The 19390-nt window shown below is 42.9% G+C and overlaps 1 protein-coding gene across 1 annotated transcript; it reads right to left on the bottom strand.

Moving 5' to 3' along the window:
- Positions 1-4028: 4028 nt before the first annotated feature.
- On the bottom strand, positions 4029-18762 carry SAC3D1 (SAC3 domain containing 1). Its single transcript, XM_082270664.1, has 3 exons — positions 18653-18762; positions 9688-10317; positions 4029-4547 (listed from the first exon to the last, which is right to left on the bottom strand). The coding sequence occupies exons 1-3, from the start codon at positions 18717-18719 to the stop codon at positions 4066-4068; spliced, it is 1179 nt and encodes a 392-aa protein (XP_082126790.1). The 5' UTR covers positions 18720-18762; the 3' UTR covers positions 4029-4065.
- Between the last annotated feature and the right edge of the window lie 628 nt (positions 18763-19390).

Below are 19390 nucleotides of genomic sequence, written 5' to 3'. Positions count from 1 at the left end.
AATATTAGTGGAATGTTTTTATCAAACAGAATATTCCCCAAAAGATAAAATTCCAACCCAAATATTGACAAGCATGTGTCCGGTGAAATGTTTTGTGCAAAAATATATATTAAAAACACAAATAATTAAAATGTCCAAAATAAGCATGTGTTCAGTGAAGCAATATATTCTGTGCCCAGTGCGCTCTTCTAAATAAACGGTGTCAATCTGTGATTTCTCATCCAATCTGTTCTGATCCACACCCCACCTATGAATGCATTACCAGATGACGTGGACCCCTTAGCAGTACTGCATGTGGGTCAGTAAAACTTAAAACTGGTAAGTGTTTGGCACTTCTTAAGATTCTTCTTTGACAGTCACACAGGACTGGAGAGATATTAGAATTTTTATACTGGTCCCCCAATGGTCATCACTGTTCTCAGATGTGGTGGCATTAGTTTTCTTTTTTTAATCCAAGCACATTTTCTTATCCAAAAACCACTCTAAAAGCAGGTATAGTACTGGACCATAGGACTAGGGAATCTTGGCGCCATGATGGAGGAACCACATGTGCACCCGGATTTGCCGTCCTCTGTTACACACCCATTTCTCCTGAGGCAGCGGCAGCCGATTAGGCGCAACACTCGCCCGTGGGACGCGTCATAATTCCGGGTTAGGTGGTGTCGCTCAGTAAAGTGACGTCAAAGGGCGCTTCCGGTTCGTAAGTCAAATTTTATGCTAAGGGTCACGCTGATAGGCATATTTTATGTTAAGAGCAATGCTGATGGACACGTTTTGTTTTGCCCATCAGCGTACCCCTTAACATAAAATGTGCCCATCAGAGTACCCCCTAACATCAAATGTGCCCATCAGAATGCCCCTTATTTTATGTTAAGGGTCACGGTGATGGGCAAAATTTATGCTAAGGGTCACGCTGATGGGCATATTTTATGCTAAGGGTCACGCTGATGGGCATATTTTATGCTAAGGGTCATGCTGATGGGCATATTTTATGTTAAGGGGCACTCTAATGGGTATATTTTATGGTAAGAGCAACGCTGATGGACAAGTTTTGTTTTGCCCATCTTTCTGAGTCATAGCACAGACTTGAGATTCGGACCTCGGCCCAAAGAAAATTTTAGCGACCGGACCTCCTTGAATTTTTAATTAATTACCCAGTTTTAGATGAAAGGAATGAACTTCCATCTGTAAATGAGGTCAGTTTAACCTCTTAAAGACTAAGCCTTTTTCTGACACTTGTTGCTTACAAGTTTAAATCAGTATTTTTTGCAAGAAAATTACTTACAACCCCCAAACTTTATATTGTATATATACACATTTTCTTAGCAGAGACCCTAGAGAATAAAATGGTGATCGTTGCAATATTTTATGTCATACTGTATTTATGCAGTGGTCTTTCAAACGCAATTTTTTGGGAAAAAAATACACTTTAATTAATTTTTTTTAAAAAAACTAAACAGTAAAGTTAGCCCAATTTTCTTGTATAATATGAAAGATGATGTTACGCCGGGAATCATGAGAGAATCGTAATCTTCATTCTAAGCAAAAAAATTGTGATTCTCATTTTATCCAGAAACGTGCAGCTCTACACTACACTATTATACTGATTATACAAATGAAAACCCTTAAGTGATACTAAACATACTCTGTTTTATTTACATTGTCCCTTCTATTTTTGTATGTGGATGATGGCACTGTAATTATTTTCATAAAAAAAAAAAAAAAAAAAAAAAAAATCGAGGTACCTTTTTCCCAATCGATATACAGATGTCACATGATCCAGCACTTCCCCAGCCTGTCTGCAGGGACACATAAGCAGGGGGGAGCTTCTAGTCCTCTGCTGCTCATCACATGTTAAAAACAAAAAAGCCTTTCGAATTCATAGTAAAAATACATAAATAATATCAACAAACTGTTTTATTTGTCAATTAAATATATATCGGAAATTAAATCTTTATTCATTTTTGTGGAAATAACATGGTGTGGGCAGATTTCTACCACTCACAGGCTGTGTCACACTCCTCCAGCCTGTGTCATTTAGAATAAGAGAGGTGAAGCTTCCATTAATCTACACACTATGTCCAGCCCTTGTGATTAGGTGGTTAGTGGGCTCTCTAGGCTGCTGATAGGCTCACTAAAAATTGAGCATGTGCAGAGTTGCCACCACAGCTGCAGAACCCCTAGCCGAACTGGGAACATGGACAGAAGGTGAAGATAAGAGATCAGAAGGAGCAACCAGGTTTTTTTTGCAGAATACAGAAAATGAATCCCATAGTGACTGAGTGAGTATGAACAGCATGTAATACAGCATTTATTCATAGTTTTTTTATGATGTGGGTTTAATAACACTTTAAAGCAGAATTGTATTATAAAGTTTAAAAGCCTTGCCTTGTCCCATTGTCTGCGGATGCACACCTACAGTATGTATACATTTCTAAATAAATATGCATAGTTTAGAAAATATACCTCTTTAAAATTTTCAGTGACATCATACTTGCACTCCGTTGCCAGTCTTTATAGTGTTCCTGTTCTGTTGGAAAAGTCAGAACCACCTCATCTGCTACCTTTTTCTTATTTTATTGTATTTTATATATTATTTACTTACTTTATTGGGGGGGGGGGGGGGGGGTTATTCCAATTTTGGGCACAGTGGTGGGCAGGGCTGTGGACATACAGTCGCTGCATTCCAGTTGACAGCAATTGCAGTGATCACAGAAGGATGCAAGTGAACACCTATGCATCCCCTTGTGGGTAAACGTGGCTATTAATGGGTGTACGGTAAACAGGATCTTAGGGGGTAGGCCAAGACCGCAACTCCTAAAAAGGAGAAAAGTTCAATTCACAGTAAGTTGCTGAAAAAGGATGTGCAGGGGAAGTCAGAGAAGACAGCATAGCGGCTATTCAGACAAATGTCTTTATGCCAGTCCTTGCAGGAAAAAAGGTAAGGCTGGAGTTCAACCTGACATCTGTCATTAGTAAGTAACATGTTTCTTTATAGGTCCCCTTTCATACGGGGTGGAATTCAATTTGCTCAGCAGGGGATCTGTCTGGCTGAGTGGGTGGATGCCCCAGACAGAGCCTGCTCTGCTCTATGTATGGTCGGGAGTAAACAGACCGGCTGTCATTTTACACCCGACCGCCCTTTGATCCAATCTGCCTAGACAGAGGAGGACAGATCCCCCTCTGTTTTTTTTTTTTTTTTAGTGGACCTGATGGGAGGTAGGCTCGTCCTTAGGGATGCATGGAGCGTCCGATCAAGTCCGCCAGAAAAACTGATTGGCAGACCTGATTGGATCGCCCATGTGCAAGAGGCCTAACAATATCACCACTACATTTACAATTTAAAAACTATGCTTTTAGCCACTTCCTCTCTAGAACAATTTTTTCATTTTTTGCACACATCAAAAATCTGCATTTTTGGCCATAAAAGTACTTAAAATCCCAAGAACATTATATTTGTTCTGATAGCAGAGGCCTTGTAGAAAAAAAAACAAAAAAAAAAAAAACATATGGTATTTGAAATTTATGTTAAATATTTTTTTGGACCATTATTTATCGAATCTATATATATTTTCAGGAAAAAAACACTAACATTTATTGGACACAATTTGATCCCCAATTTTTTTGTACAAAATAAAAGATGAGGTACCCAAATGTATCAAATAGACAAACCTTAAATGCCTTAAAAATACAGAGAGAGCTCAGGAACCACAGGAGGAGGCAGAAGGAGAGGATAAGCATTTGCTGGGCATATAAAAGTGATCAGGCTGCTCTAGAGCCACCCAGATCATTTTTACCCAAAAGCCCAGAGCCTGCTGATAAAAAAAAAAAACAAAAAAAAAAAACAAAACAGGCTTACAGCTGTTACTATAGCTGTGAGCTTGTGTAGATGGTCCCCTCTTTGAAAAAGCCAGGCACATCCAAAGCGATGACCTAGGTAAACAAAATAAAATTAAATAAGACAAGAACTTTGTTTTCCAAAGAAAATGCAGCCACACAACTCCAGTATAGGTTTACCCATCATTAATGTATTACATGAAAAACTTCCCCCATGTTAGTACAATCTCAAATAGCGCAAATCTCCTGCCCCATCATCACTTCAGCCCAAGACACATTCTCTTTCTTCACTTCCACCAGTTCAATCTCTCTTCCAGGGCACTCCAGGTCCACATCCTTAAATGAAGCTTTGTGGAATAAGACAAATTCATATTCTCCAGAGGTAACCACCAGTCCTCGCCTCTTGCACATATCGCTAACCTTCAAGGGGCTATCAACTGCTAGGAGGTAAGTTAGATCACCAAGTGGAAAGCGGCAATTTCGGCTGCTGTATGCATGCATGTAAATACGTAATGCTTGGCTTCGGCAATCGGGCAGATGGCGGTAGAAAGCACAGGCTTTTAGGCAGTCAAGTTGGCGGACCAGACGAAAGAGCCTCACCCAGTTCTTCTCTAGGTAGGACCTATTTATATCAAGGGCCAAGCGTATTTCAGGAGCATTTCGAATCCTGTGGGGAAGTTGCAAAGCCCTGTGCATGGCATCCAGATTTCCTGTAGTATACAGTAAGATATAATATATTAAAGAGGTTGTAAACTCGTTCAGAAAATTTTTTTTTTTTTACAACCTGCAAGAGAAACACATAATGAGCTAGTATGCATCGCATACTAGCTCATTATGAAATACTTACCTTAGAACGAGCCCCCGCCGTGCCGCTCTCTTACCTGTATGATGGGCGACATGTTCAGTCGCCCGTCTTCCGGGATCGCGGCATCCGGCCATCTGATTGGCCGGAGCCGCTGTGACGTCACTCACGCGCGCGGGAGCCGACGGTCACGGCACGGGGCTCTGAAGGAACGGCACGATCAGCCGTTCCTTCAGAGCGCATGCGCCAGTGACGTCACTGGCTGCATTAAAGGTAAATATCTCCTAAACCGTACATGTTTAGGAGATATTTACAGTACCTATAGGTAAGCCTTATCATAGGCTTACCTATAGGTACAACTTCCTGAGGAGGGTTTACTTCCTCTTTAAAGCCAAATTTAAATGACAAATTGCAAGCAGGTGTACAGATAGAGCAATTTAGGCAACAGCAATCAGTAGGTTGCTAATGCTACTCCGCAAATCTTCTTGATAAGGACATATCCAGCAAAGAAAGGTGCCTGCATTTGGTGTGTTTGGCAATTCCTCTCGTTACAAAAAGGTAAAGAAGAGGGGATCCCAGATCACCAGTTTACTATTAAAAAGGAGTGGGATAGGCTGGTGCATTACAACTTACACTGCCTAAAATAAAGTTGAGATCAGGTGTGCTGTACTTCCTGTCTATATGCAGTTCAAGACTTTTATACCTTTAATCAGGGCTTGATAAATTTGCTTGGAATCTAGGAGCCAGCTTCTTTTTTTTTTTTACAACAAAGCTTTATTTTCAATGACAAAAATTACAGATCTTAAATGTACACATAAAGACGACTAGAGCCAAACATCATAGGCATTTACCTTGTGTAGATAATGAATATATTCTGATGTTGACACACCAGGTGTTTAATGCAATGTCATTTTTTTTTCACTTGACTTTTTGTGGCCATGAATATACCTTGTACTTTTGCGTGTGATGGGCAGCGGCTCGCTAGGGAAGGCCAGTGCAACAAGGTGGGGGCACAGCAAGGTGGGGTCGATAGGAGATCCAATGACCAAGAGTAACATATGCCACCTTAGGCCCCTCTAACACAGCCACCTACGCTCAGCAGAATCCGCTTTCTCAGCGGGAATCTCTCTGCTGAGCAGGCGGATGACAGGTCGTGTCCACTCTATGCAGACACAGCCCATTCGCCTCTATGGGTGGAAACAGACCGTCTGTCCATTTCCATCCGATGCCATCCAATCCGATTCACTGGACGGATTGAAAATAGAACCACCATCCGTCTGTTTTTAGCGAACAGGATCGGATGGCGGCGGGTTGCCACTCCATAGAGGAGACTGAAGGGTCTGATCAGGTCCGCCTGAAGAACTGACAGGCGGACCTGATCAGACAGCCTGTGTGAAAGGGGCCTTCGAGTGTGGCTGTGGCATGGCAAAGCAGGGAGATGATGAAAAATAAATTCAATTTTTAAAGAAAACGTAAAAAAAAAAAATATAAAAAAAAATAACCACACTCCCTTTTCACTTACCTTTTAAGCAAAGGGCGCCAGATGAAGCCTGCAAAAACTTTCATCTCTTCCCCTCTTGGGAAGGAGATGGACGGGCATTGAGAACAGGCAGGGGAAACAGCACCGTTAGTGACTGCGTGTCATACTCCCGGCCACCACAAGAGGGCGCCAGTTCCCCGTCGGAAGTGTCTCACTGAAGAAGGCTGAAAAGCCGCGGCCTCAATTAATCGGACAGCGAGGTAGTCCGCGCACTTGCGCGGGGGGCGCAAAGGGACAGAACACCTCCTGCAGTGCACCCCAAGCGCCAGGTCGCCAATTCTAGTCGCCAATGTGACCTGGCGCCCAGGGTTTGTCGAGCCCTGTCTTTAATTACTGCTAAATAGAAAGCCCAATCTGTAAGTCTAGTGGAAAAAAAAAAAAAAGGACATTTGCACTTGTGTTTTTTTTATGTCCAAAAGCTTTAGTTTAAAAAATTAAGAGCTGTAACTGACATGAGGTCAGTGGACAATGACTCCGAGATAGTGACAGACACACGGACATATTGAAGCCAAACCAAGATTAAATTCCATACCTGGAATTTCATGAAGTGGAAAAACTACTGACAACATCAAAACCATTACCTGGACAAAAAGAATAATTAAAGAAGTTCACCTTTGGGAACATGATAAATGCCTTGTACTGCTGCCCCCCACACATGGCAGCAGTACAGGGAGAAGTTCCCTGTACTAGCTGTCACTGTTTGAAAACAGAACAGCCATGCGGGGCTCCGCCCACAGAGCCGCATCATTCATACATACAGCTCTGTGTGTCTGAATGAACTTCAAGCCCCGACATCCTTAGCGGCTGTCGGCTTGTAGTTCTTATTGAAGCCAATACACTGACAGTGTGCAGGAGACCTGCATGGCACCAGCGATCTGCTGATCGTTGGTGCAAAGCTTTCAAGTCTACTACTACAAAAAAATAAATGCACATTTTTTTCACCTGCCAAAAAAATGTGCATTTATTTTTTATTTTTTAAAGTGAACTTATTCTTTAAAGTAGGTAAGTAAATATAGGCAAAACCTTTTTTTTTTCAATTTGGATATCGTAAGGGAGGGTATAAAGTACCCTATCATTGCAGAGATTTCCCTTCACTTCCTGTCTTATAGCCAAACAGGAAGTGAGAGGAAAACCCTCCAAATTAAGGGAATCTCTTGGGGACCCCATTGGAAGATTTCCCCCTATTACTTTTCTGGGGACAACCCAAAATTTGTGATTTTCTTTAAATTTTACTTTAATGATAATGGTAAACAGAACAAATAGAGAGGGTGAATCTCCTTAACAGGGACACAAACAGAAATAAAAACTGACTAGCATTCTTATCCTTTTCTAACAATCTTTCAGAAATGTTAAAACAACTGTCCCTGAGACACTTGCAGGGCTCGTTCACGCTAACTGTGGGGACCTGCGTTTTTCCACATTGGAAAACAATTGTTTTCTATGTCCCCTGTTCACACCACTTGTGTGATGTGTGCTGCGGTGCCGTGCCTAAAAATGTAGCATGTTTGCATTTCTCTACTGTGCACTGGAAGTCACCGCACAGAACAGAATGCACCACACTGTTTGCAGTGACATAAATAAAGTGTCCCTTTGAAAGAGTATCCCAGAAACCTGGAAATCAGGGGCATGCTATTAAAAGTAGGGATCGACCGACTATTGGTGGGGCCGATTATCGGAGGTCAATATTCACTTTTTGAAGTATCGGTATCAGCCACAAACTTGCCGATATGACCAATATTGCTTCAAGTGGTTGTACCGGAGTGATATCTGCAGTTACAGGCATCACCCTGGTACCCTTTTTTAGAGAAGACAGTCGGCTTTCTTGTAATAACAACCGATGTGCGTAAGCAGCCGCTCGGCTGTTATTACAAGTAGAAGAAGGGGACATTCCCTCCCCCCTCCCACTGCTTTACCAGGGTCCCACTGCTTTACCAGGGACACATACGCCGGCTGGCCGAAGACCTGAACAAAGCCAGAATCTGCTCTGATCAGGTCTCTAAAGTAGTAACATGGAAGTGATATCATGACATCACTTCCGGTTACTGAAGCCTTAAAGGCGCAAAATTTAAAAAAAAAAAAAAAAAAAAAAAAAAAACAGTATTCACAACAGCCAAACTTGGTGTTTTGAATGCTTTTAAGTGCAGAGGAGGGGTTTGGGGGTCTTCTAGAACCCAGATCCCTCCATAAAGAGTACCTGTCACTGCCTATTACTGTCACAAGGGATGTCTACATTCCTTGTGACAGCAATAAAAGTGAAAAAAAAAAAAAAAAAAAACTTTAAATGTGCAGAATATCGGCACCTAATATCAGCTATCAGCCTAAAGGGTGGCCAGAAAAATTGGTATTGGCCCTTAAAAAAAATGATGATAATTGGTTGATCACTACTTGTAAGCATACAAACATCTGGAAAGATGAAGATTGAACCTGGCGCCCTTGCCACTCACTACTGGTCAATTAAAAGTATGGATTTTTTTTTTTTTGCATCATCTAAATCTTAGTGGGCTGCTCTTATCTAAAACAATTTACTGCCCAGAGAACTCCACACCTCTTCTTGTGAAAACAAAGAAAATGCCCTTAGCAGGGGCTGAGATCTGTCAAAAAAGTTCTATCCCAACAGTATTGTCAGGATCCTCCCCCTTCCTTGTGTGTGTGACTGATACCAGCTCTAGACAGTAAGCAGGCTCCCAAGAGTTCAGCAGTGCTTTATTTGCTCATCCCCTCCTCCCCTTCAGGCTGCCTGATCGCTTCGCGTTCTTCTGTGAGAGATCAAGCAGTGACATGGACAAGCAGCAACATTTTAGCCGCCCTTTCTCAGAAGTGCTTTCCCTCTGCACAGCAGTGCAGGGAAGCGGCTGAAGAATATTTACTGCTTGTGTACTTAACAGTAGTTTCATTGGGCTGCAATTATCACAGCTTTCTATACTGTGTCATGTGCCTCTGTTTCTTGTTGGCAGCATGATGTCACATTGCCATGGGCACGTAGGCATATGACAAGCATGCATATTCCAGATTGTGCCTCAGATCTGCACCTGTTGGTAAAATGCGGCCACAGCTGAGAGCCAAAAGGAGGGGAGGATGAGGGAGAAGATTGCTCAAGATGTAACTGCCCCATTTAAACACTCAAATCCGGAGTAAACCATAACTTGGGCCTAGCCAGGACTTGGAATGCAGGCACAGCAAAAACAGAGCAACAGATTAAAAGGAAGAAAAGGCTTTGCTATGATGAGGGCAGTAAATACTATATATTTGTACTATCCCACACTTCTTCTTTAATGTAATGGGTGGTCTCAACTCAGGAAGTAAAGGACAAAGCGCTAGCTTCCTAGCTGAAGTAGGTATTTACGTATTAGTGTGCTCTCAGTTTTGGGGCCATCAAGGCACACTTGAAGAGGGCTTGAAAACATCTGCCTTGGATTTCCACATACCATGGACAGATAGCACACCTACCAACAATACATCGATATTTCAGTGAAGCCAGATTGTTTCTTTGGTAATCTGAAATCCTTACCCAAATCATACAGAAGAAGAAGAGCCTGAAATTCAGCTTGTCTAGGAAATTTTCCACCTCTGTTATAACATTCCATCAGCTCAGCAAAGGTTTCCCGCAACTGTGTTGAATGGAGGGTTTCACTATATTCTTCCAGTGGGAGGTCCCTCACCAGGTAAGGGGCACAAAGCAAGAAGCCGAGGCTTCCTTCAAGGACAGGAGCTCCTTCTGTACCACTTATCCTCTGCACTGTCAAGTCTTGCCTTATTGCTCGTAGCCGGTCAAACACAAAAGGGTAAGCCAAGGACAAAGATGTAGAATCTTGCTCATTAACTTCCTCCCAGAGTTCCATTATCAGATATTGAACCGTTTTGAGGAGAATTGAAGGAGGTCGCAGGTCTTTTGGTGAAGACAGTTCTTTCCCTGCAGCAGGGCGGCTGTACTCTTTAACAGTCCTACCAGGGTCAGCAATAGAATGGCCCCCATGTCTAAAACCTCTTCTCTGCAATTGTCTATTCTGCATTTCTAATGGATGAAGTCGTCTTTGCTGCTCTCGTTCTCGCCGCTCTCGTTCGGAACACATTTCGAGACATAAGCCAACAGGGGGAGGTGGAGACACATCCATATTTCTGGACTGCAATTTATGGTCATCTGGGGAAACAGTGAAAAAATAAAATGGCTGACTACGTGTAATCTGAACCTGTAAGAAAGTCAGGAGACATACAGAAATACACTATAATACCACCATGCTTTCCTCCTGCATAACTAAAAGGAAAAAAAGAATATGTCTCTATTGGTGTGAAGGCAACAATTACATATAGATTAACAAACCACAGATTTTTTAATTGGATAAAACAATGCTAAGAGCAGTAATGATGTACAACAAATAGTAACCTATAAAATCCAAATCAAATGTCAAAATAATAAAAATAAAATAAAACTTATTTAGATTGGTGGTTGTGGTTACAGCACTTTGCTTTAGTAAGAGGCCTGAAAGTATAGAAAGAATTTCTGAATCAGGCAGTCCCTTAATGAGGTGTCACCACGGCACCCTGGACTCTGTGTATTGTTGCAGAAAGTGGCACTGGATGTCTCCACATCAGCACCACTCTGTGTATCAAACAGAACCATTCCTGTAGAAATACTGAAGAGGACCAAAAGAGGACCAAAATCATCACATGACCAGCAAAAAAACATTTAAAATAAGAAAGTATAATATTAAAAAATCATAACATACCACCATACAAAATTTGTTAGTGAGTGGGGGGAAAAAAAAGCCCAAATTCATTCTTTCTAGTTTTAATAAGAGTTTGGTTACAGCCTCTGCCATGTATTTATTTTTGTCATTGTCCCAACTGGGATTTCCACTTCCAGGGTCATGTCAACAAAGAGAATGTCACCAGGACATGAAATTTGGAGAAATGATAACAATGGTGCCAACAGTAATCAAAACCCTGTGGCGTAACGCGTAGGGAAGGGGCATGAAGATGTCACGGCGTTTGGAGATCAAGGAATTGCGGTAACAAACATCTCAGGAGGCTCACTGGTTGATGGAATAATTGATATACTTAAAGTTCGGTGCACTCTGAGCACCAAACAAATATGAGTGTTTTATCTTGAGCTTTTTAGCAATAAAAATTGTTATTTTAACAATAAATCACTATGTATGGTGATTTTTTTTCAGGTTTATGCGGCTGAGTGGAGGAGGGACTAAGGAGGAAGCAGAATCGGTTATTCATATAACCGGAAAGACTACTTTAAGTCCCCGCCGTGGAAATGCGCAGTTAAACCATATTTCTTTGTATGGACATATATCCCAGGTGAGGGTACATCTGGTGAAGAGTAATACATGCTGAATGAAGTACATTTAACACTGCGTGGTGGAGAATAAGAGGACTGTTAAGAATTTCACATTATTGTGGACTTTACAGCACTCTTTTTGTTTTGTGCTATAACACAGCGACACAAAGGACTTTTTACACTAATATTGGGTGTCACCATATGTGCAGTTTTATATACTAATGTGTATGTAGCAAAGTTTCCAGGCCTATGGCCTGATGTGTGTCTGCCATTAGTACCGGTGATCTCTCCAGCCCATGTGAGCTGCGACCCTGGGTGTGACAACTGAAGCAGCGACAACTCCGGCATCTTTGTTTGTGGTTTTTATTGGAATTAGGGGGTGGGAGAAGGGAATGAGTGGGATACTCCTTGAGGCTTAAACTAAATACAATTGGGACTTTACTTCTAAAATGCCCGTGGGCGCTCCCTTGACACCAGCCGGCGCCAGCTAACGCTCACTGACACTGAGAACACTGTAGAACAGAGTAAGTACTGAATCCTCGACTTATAGTCCAGAAGATCCAAGACTGAGAACTGTAGAACTCCTGACACTGTTGTACTATGAGTCACTGAATACTTTCCCCCGCCTGGCACAGCTTGAGGTAGTATATAGTAGAACTCTGTATAGCTGTCACTTTAACTGGCACGCTCTGTGCAATTCAGGGCCCAAACTGCAGGTGCCCCCTTTGTAGCTTGAACTCTTCAGGGTCCACTGACTGAGTACCCCCTCTGTAGCTTCAGGGTCCTCAACCTAGGTACCCCCTTTACAGCTAGCTGACACTGGATCCCAGAACCTCTTCCGGAGTGGTCCCCTCTAACTTCAGGCAGACCCCCAGGAGTAAAATCCTCAGCACTCACGACCTGTGTAGGCCTTATTATAGGCTTACCTGTAGGTAAAAGTCACAAAAATCGGTATACTACCGCTTTAAGGTATATAAGAAAATTGTACAGGACACAGAATCTTATCACTGTGCAAATGCTGACATTGAGCCAGAACAGTCAAAAAAAAAAAGTATCTGCACCTTTTTTTTCTCCCCCGGCACAGTGGACCACAACACACGGAAGTGCGTTACTGTGCACTGCACTGCGACATAGGTGCGTAGTCTAAGTGTGTTGAGGTGCCATTTAAAACTAATAGCACTGCAACCAATGTAACATGCATTGTGGTAATGCATACATCACCATAATGTATAGGTTTGAAGCTAGCCCTATGCAAGCATGTACCTGTAGAGAAGAAACAGAATAGTTACCTCTTCTACTGCTCCAATTCAGAGAATTCATGTCCCGAAGTCCACTGGGAAAATTACATGGAGGAAGCAATGAGCCCTCAGGGGACCAAGGAAATCAACAGTCCCAAGGGAAACTGGAAAATTATTTGCATTAAATTCAGCAGTGCGGGCAGCAGGGAGGCAAGTATTCAGTTTCTTCTTTACAGGCATGTGCTTGCTTGAAAGTGTTAAATAATTTTAAAGGATTGCTTTAAATAAATTATTAAAAACACACTTATACTTTGATTTTAATAAGTGGGTTTGCATCCACTTTAAGGCCGGGTTCACACATGTGCGGCCGCGGGTTCCAGTGCGTTTCTGTTCACCGGTTCAGGTGCGAGTCAGGTCCACATTTCTGCCTGAATTTGCACCTAACTGCACCCAAAAACGCACAGGACCATTTTGGAATCCACACTGCGGCCGCCCCAGACATTTGTGAACCGGCTCCATTCAGAGCTGTTCACACTCACGTCATGCGAATTGGATGCGGTGAAAGGCAGACCTTCACTCCAAAATACATCTTTACCCCATTCCTCCCCTTTATTAACCACTTCCTGCCTGCCATATAGCAAAATGACAGCCGGGAAGTGATTGCTCTATCCTGACTGGCCGTCATATGACATCCAGCACAATAGACCGGGGAGCACGCAGAGTAGCGATCGGTGCTGCGGTGTGTCACTCTGACTCATCGCATCTCAGATCCCGGTAAAGAGCCTAATGACGTAGGCTCTTTACCATGTGACACAGCTGGTCACATAGTAAATAGAAAAAGCCATTGATCGGTTTTTCCTCAGTTCGTGCCTGATAGGCACGAGTAGAGGAGAGCCGATCGGCGGCTCTCCTGACAGGGGAGGGGGGGTCTGTGCTGGTAATCAGAGTATTGATTACCAGTGCAGACCCTTGGGGGGTGGCACTAGAGCCACCAGGGATTGCCCACCCATGGCCACCAGGGACTCAGGGACCCTTTCAGTGCCCTCCTCATTAGAGCTGCCCATGATTGCCATCCATCACCAATGCTGCACATCAGTGCTACCTATCAGTGCTGCATATTAGTGCCACCCGATCAGTGCAGGAAAACACTCTATTTACAAAATTTTATAACATAAAACTTTTTTTATTTGTGTAGCAAAAAAGAAAAAACCTTGCGGCGATCAAATACCACCAAAAGAAATCTCTATTTGTGGGGAAAAAATTACGTAAATTTGGTTTAGGTACAGCGTTGCATGACCGCACAATTGTCATTGAAAATGCAACGGCGCTAAAAGCTGAATATTGGCCTGGGCAGGAAGGGGGTAATAGTGACCTGTATTGAAGTGGATAATCTACAAAAGTGAAACTTTTTCTGAATTTAACCTTTTTTTCAATTTAGGTTTCACCCCACACTCTTTTACCATTCTCATCTAGACAAGAATGATGCCACCCTGCTCCTTCAGCCTCCTGGGATATCCACATCAGATATCCCAGGAGGCATCACAGTGCTGGAGGAAGGTGAACCCTCTATTAAATTTTATCATAGGTTGTCCATAATAAACATGCTTGTATGCCCAGCCAATCCAGCGTTGATCTGTTATAATCCACCACAGCACATTAGGTACTGCTCCACGGTCTTCATCGCTTTCATTATTAGAGATCAGTTGTCTCTCCCGGGTTCTTTCAGCTGTCCTCCCGATTATGAAAACAATGAGGATGGTGGCAGGAAACCAGGTGTAAAGCAGCGGATGATAACAGATCAATGTTGGGTTCGCTGGGTGTGCGCATATGTTTATTAACCACTTTACCACCGGAAGATTTTGCTGTCTTATGTCCAGGCCACTTTTTGCGGTTCGGCACTGTGCGAATTTAACTGACAATTGCGCGGTCATGTGACGAGGTACCCAAACGAAATTTACGTCCTTTTTTCCCCACAAACAGAGCTTTCTTTTGGTGGTATTTGATCACCTGTGTGATTTTTACTTTTTGCGCTATAAACAAAAAAAAGAGCGTAAATTTTGAAAAAATAACAATATTTTTCACATTTTTTTATATGAAATTCCCCCCCCCCACAAAAAAATGTAAAAATCAATTTTTTTTTAATTTTTGGCCAATTACTTTTCTGCTACCTATGTTTGGTAAAAAAAAAAAAATCACAATAAGCGTATTTTGATTGGTTTGCGTTTACTAACTAAGGGAAAGATTTCTGTCATTTTTGGTGTTTTTTTTTTTTTTTTAACGAGTAATGGCGGCGATCTGCGATTTTTTTTGCAGGACTGCGACATTGCGGCGGACAGATCAGACCCTTGACTGACATTTTTGACACTTTTGGGGGTACCAGTGACATTACTAAAGTAATCAGTGCTATAAATATGCACTGTTACTGTAAAAATTACTCTGGCAGGGAAGGGGTTAATTTTATTGGAGAGGGAGGGGTTAATGTATGCCTGGTGCTTACTGACATGTGTGGGGGGAGGTGACTGAGTGACACAGGGACAGATCGCATGTGCAGCTATGCTGAACTCTGCAATCTGTCACTGTCTGTCACTTAGGAGATAAACACAAGCGCGCCGCCCACAAGGGGAGGAGTCCAGCGACATGTCACTGTCGCTGGACGATAACTAACCACTTTGCCGCAGTAGAGCTCGAGTGAGCGGTCTGCAAGTGGTTAAAGGATGAGTCCAGATAAAAACGCTAAACCTGCTCTTTGCCACATTCTAAGACTATTCCATCGAACCCTCTAAAGCAAAAATCAACGTACTTACCTTTTCTACACCTGGTCCGGTCTCCAGCGACGGAAGCTCTGTGCGGGAGAGAACCCACAACGGCTGTGAAATTAATGAGAAGTGACGTCACCCATGGACTTACTATGGGGCTTCCATTGTCGAGTGCCTCTCCTGCAGCCGTGTCTATGGTAAAGCCGCCGCTGACCGCTCAGCGTGGGACCAGATCGAGTGTAGAAAAGGTAAGCACAGTGATTTTTGCTTTACAGGGTTAGATAGAATAGTTTTGGAATGTGGCACACAGCAGGTTTAGCGTTAGTTAGGTTTTGACTGGACTTATCCTTTAAGGAAACCCATCATAAAATATAAGGAAACTCCCTTGCTGTGACCAACAGTTCCCGCTGCTGCCTCTGAGCCTATGAGGGAGAGAGCTACTGCTCTCATGCACATCACTGGATCAAGATTGGGCTCAAGAAGTATGAGCCCTGGTTCACACCAGTGCGGCTTTGAAATTGTGTAATTTCAAAGCCGCAGATCAGTGCGATTTGCACCTACAATTTAATTGTGGCTTGCGACTTTGTCTAACAGAAGTCTAAGCAAGTGGCAATGAAATCAGAAAAAGGTAGCGACATTCATACACCGTTTCCTGGGAATAAATGCCTACACGTACCGCTAGCCATTGCGACTAACAGCTTGTAGTACTCACTGAACAAAGAGGGTGCTGGTGAGGGTTCTTGTAGTCCACTGATCTTCTTGCTCTTGGGTAACTGCCTGACTAGTCTGCAAGAGCCTGAGATTGAAGCTGATTGTGGATGCAATGCTCTGCAGGCTCCTTGGAAAGAAAAAAATAATAGATGCACATTTGTTTGCCTGCAAAAAATGTGCATTTATTTATTTTTTTGAAGGTGAACTTACCCTTTATTTGTTATTTAGAGAATGCATTAATGTGTTTGTTATCCCAACACTTCATATTCCTGATATGTGCCTGCTGTGCCATGGACTTGTATGAGAAAGTATCCTGTTCTCTTTGTATTGCTTCCTTTGTGTATAATCCCTGTGTTTCCTGCTAGTCCCCTTGCTTGCCTATTAAAAACTGACCATACTAAGCAGGAGAACACACTCTAGCTGTGCTGGGAACTCAGAATGTTCTCCTCTGATGATACGACTAGTCCTGACACACCCCAACTCACCTTTTCACTGGGAAGCTCAGTGTACTGCTGCTCCCCCCCCCCCCCGCTCTTTGGAAGCTGAGAATAGAGGCAATGTGATCACTAATAAAAAATAAAAAGCTAAAAACGGTATGTATATATATATATATATATATATATATATATGTTTTTTTTATATCAATACACAAATGTTTTGCATTTTATTTCTATATTACCATGAATGGGTTGTTCTACAAAGTGATCATTAACAAATGCTTTAAAGTGGATGTAAACCCTTACATCCGGGATCTCCAAACTACGGCTCTCCAGCTGTTGCGGAACTACATGTCCCATGAGGCATTGTAAAACTCTGACATTCACAGACTAGGCATGATGGGAATTGTAGTTCCTGAACAACTGGAGGGCCATAGTTTGGAGACCCCTGCCTTACATATACCCAATGAAGTGAACAGCCTCAGATGATACAAATCCCCCTACATAAGTTTTACTTGTGTATCTGCTGTCTTCAGCTTTCTCCACTCTTTAGAAAGTGCAGATCGTGTTACAAATCTTTTTTTCCCCCTCTTCCAGCAGTGGGTGTGGAGTCTGGAAACACAGAAAAAAGTCCAGGAGCTAATCCTTCAGACAGATCCCTAGAAAATCATAAACCCAAATACGGTAATGTCATGGCGGTGACCAGTTATAATCTTGCTATACCAAGGCTGCCGGACCCTTAACATGGGATGATGTCACAAACTGTTTATACTAAAAAAAGAAGGGTGGCGCTCACTGGTATATATGTATAGCTTGGCTCTATGGATAATCGCACAGCACCTCTAGGAGATTCGGGAGCTCCGGGACTGGTTTGGCAGATTTTATATGCTTATCTTTTACAATTGATTTCAATAAATTGTTATGATCATCCAGAGACACTCTCCAGTTTGTTATCCATAGAGCCAAGCTATACATATATACCAGTGAGCGCCACCCTTCTTTTTTAGTATAAACGGTGTGGAGTCTGGGCCTACACTGTGTGTGAGCTGATTGGAGGAAAGGGACACACACCTCCCTCCAAATAGGCAGAGGAATAAGGAAACTTGCAGAGCCGCAGTCAGAATAGACAAGCTCTCTGCTAATCTATTATCATGCTTCCACGCAAGAACTATTAGGTCTCATGCACACAGACCACAGTTTTCACACTTGTGCGATGACATACAAAGCATGTGATTTGCACCGCATTGCTCTGCAGATCACATGCAATGTCTGTGCAATGCAAATTAAATTGCATTGCATTGCATTTGCACCAAAATGGTGCAGCATCCTTTTTTTGTTTCGCAGTGGAATTGGATCGCATTGGGCGTCAACACCTATCCGATCCAAATCCTGCACCATTTGACAGTTTGCACTGCGAACCAATCTGGGGGTGTCACTAACTTTACATTGACACCCCCAGCGATTCACAGATCTCAGTGTGTGCAATGCGGGAACACGCACTGAATCGCAGGGCTTCCCGCATTGCACCAGTGTGAACTGGGTCTAGAATTGTAAACCGCCTTGCACTTTCCTGCCTCCAGAGAGCTCCGCTCAGCTGACCATACAAGTCAATATTTGCACGCAGCCAAACGCTTTCTGCAGCTACACCATGTGCGTGCGATGTGCATCCCTGCGTTGTGCCAGTTCCGTGGCATGCGCTGGTAAAAAAATAAAGCAGAGACCGTTGGCATATACAATCAGCCAACCACATACAGCCATTCACTTATATTGTCTGCTGTACATGGGCACAGGAAGGCGTCAGGACTCATGGAGACGGCCGTATACATGAGGCCTCCTTCTCTGAAGAAGGTAGTAGAGCAAAGTGTAGGGATATAAACCAGCAAACTGCATAGGACTGCGCTATTTTCTGAGCACTGTATTGGTGGCAGATTGGAAGCCATGCTCTCTGTGGTATTTACAGCAGAACCAAACACCTTTCCCACAATGCACCGCGCACACACCGGCCCGAGCTCACTTCCTCTCTGTAGCCATGCAGCTTGCTTACCGTGAGCTGTGTGCTTAGTGTCCGCCTTCCTGAGCGCTCTGTGAACGCCACGCCCCGCCCTGCTCATAGTCGGTGTGTTGGCGGTTGATATGGGGAAATCTCACTGAATGCCAGCACGGTCTCGGAATCCGCTTTCCAGCCTCGGAGCATGCGCAGTAGAGTTCCGGGCTGCCAGTACCTAGTAAAGCTGATAAAAGATAGACAGTTTCTTTGTGCGGTGTTCGTCTGCCAACTAAAAAATGTGCGCGTTTGATCCGTCCTATTGCTTTTCATTTATCCTTACACTTATCCTTGTGAGAGCAATACCTAGTGTATGAGAATTGTGACCACTGGGTGGCGCTCTCACATTGTATATACGTGAACCAAGTTGAAGACCAGGCATTTTCAGGCACTTTCTGTTTACATTGTTTTTTTTTTTTTTTGCTAGAAAATTCCTCCCAACATCATATATGTTTTTTTTTTTTTTTTTTTTTTTTTTAAAAGCAGAGGCCTTAGAGAATCATTTGGTGGGCTGTGCAATTTTTTTATGTCACATGCTGTTTGCGCATTGTTTTTTCCAACACAATTTTTGGGAAAAAAATATAACTTTTTTAACCACTTAAGCCCAGGAGGATTTTACCCCCTTCCTGACCAGGGCCTATTTTGCGATTCGGCGCTGCGTGATTTTAACGGACAATTGCGGGGTCGTGCGACACTGTACCTAAACGAATTTGACGTCCTTTTTTTCCCACAAACAGA

This window comes from Pelophylax lessonae, assembly GCF_965119305.1.
Source record: "Pelophylax lessonae genome assembly, chromosome: 10".
NCBI classification, from domain to species: Eukaryota; Metazoa; Chordata; class Amphibia; order Anura; family Ranidae; genus Pelophylax; species Pelophylax lessonae.
Note: the sequence above shows the minus strand (reverse complement) of the source record. Positions and strands in the feature narration are given on the sequence as shown.

Excerpts from the sequence above, each read along its gene's own strand:
- SAC3D1 (XM_082270664.1), bottom strand. The coding sequence starts at position 18,719 with ATGAGCAGGGCGGGGCGTGGCGTTCACAGAGCGCTCAGGAAGGCGGAC. Across the intron at positions 10,318-18,652 it reads CACTAAGCACACAGCTCACG|ATGACCATAAATTGCAGTCC; the intron begins GTAAGCAAGCTG and ends CTGTTTCCCCAG. Across the intron at positions 4,548-9,687 it reads TCTTCTTCTGTATGATTTGG|GAAATCTGGATGCCATGCAC; the intron begins GTAAGGATTTCA and ends TGTATACTACAG.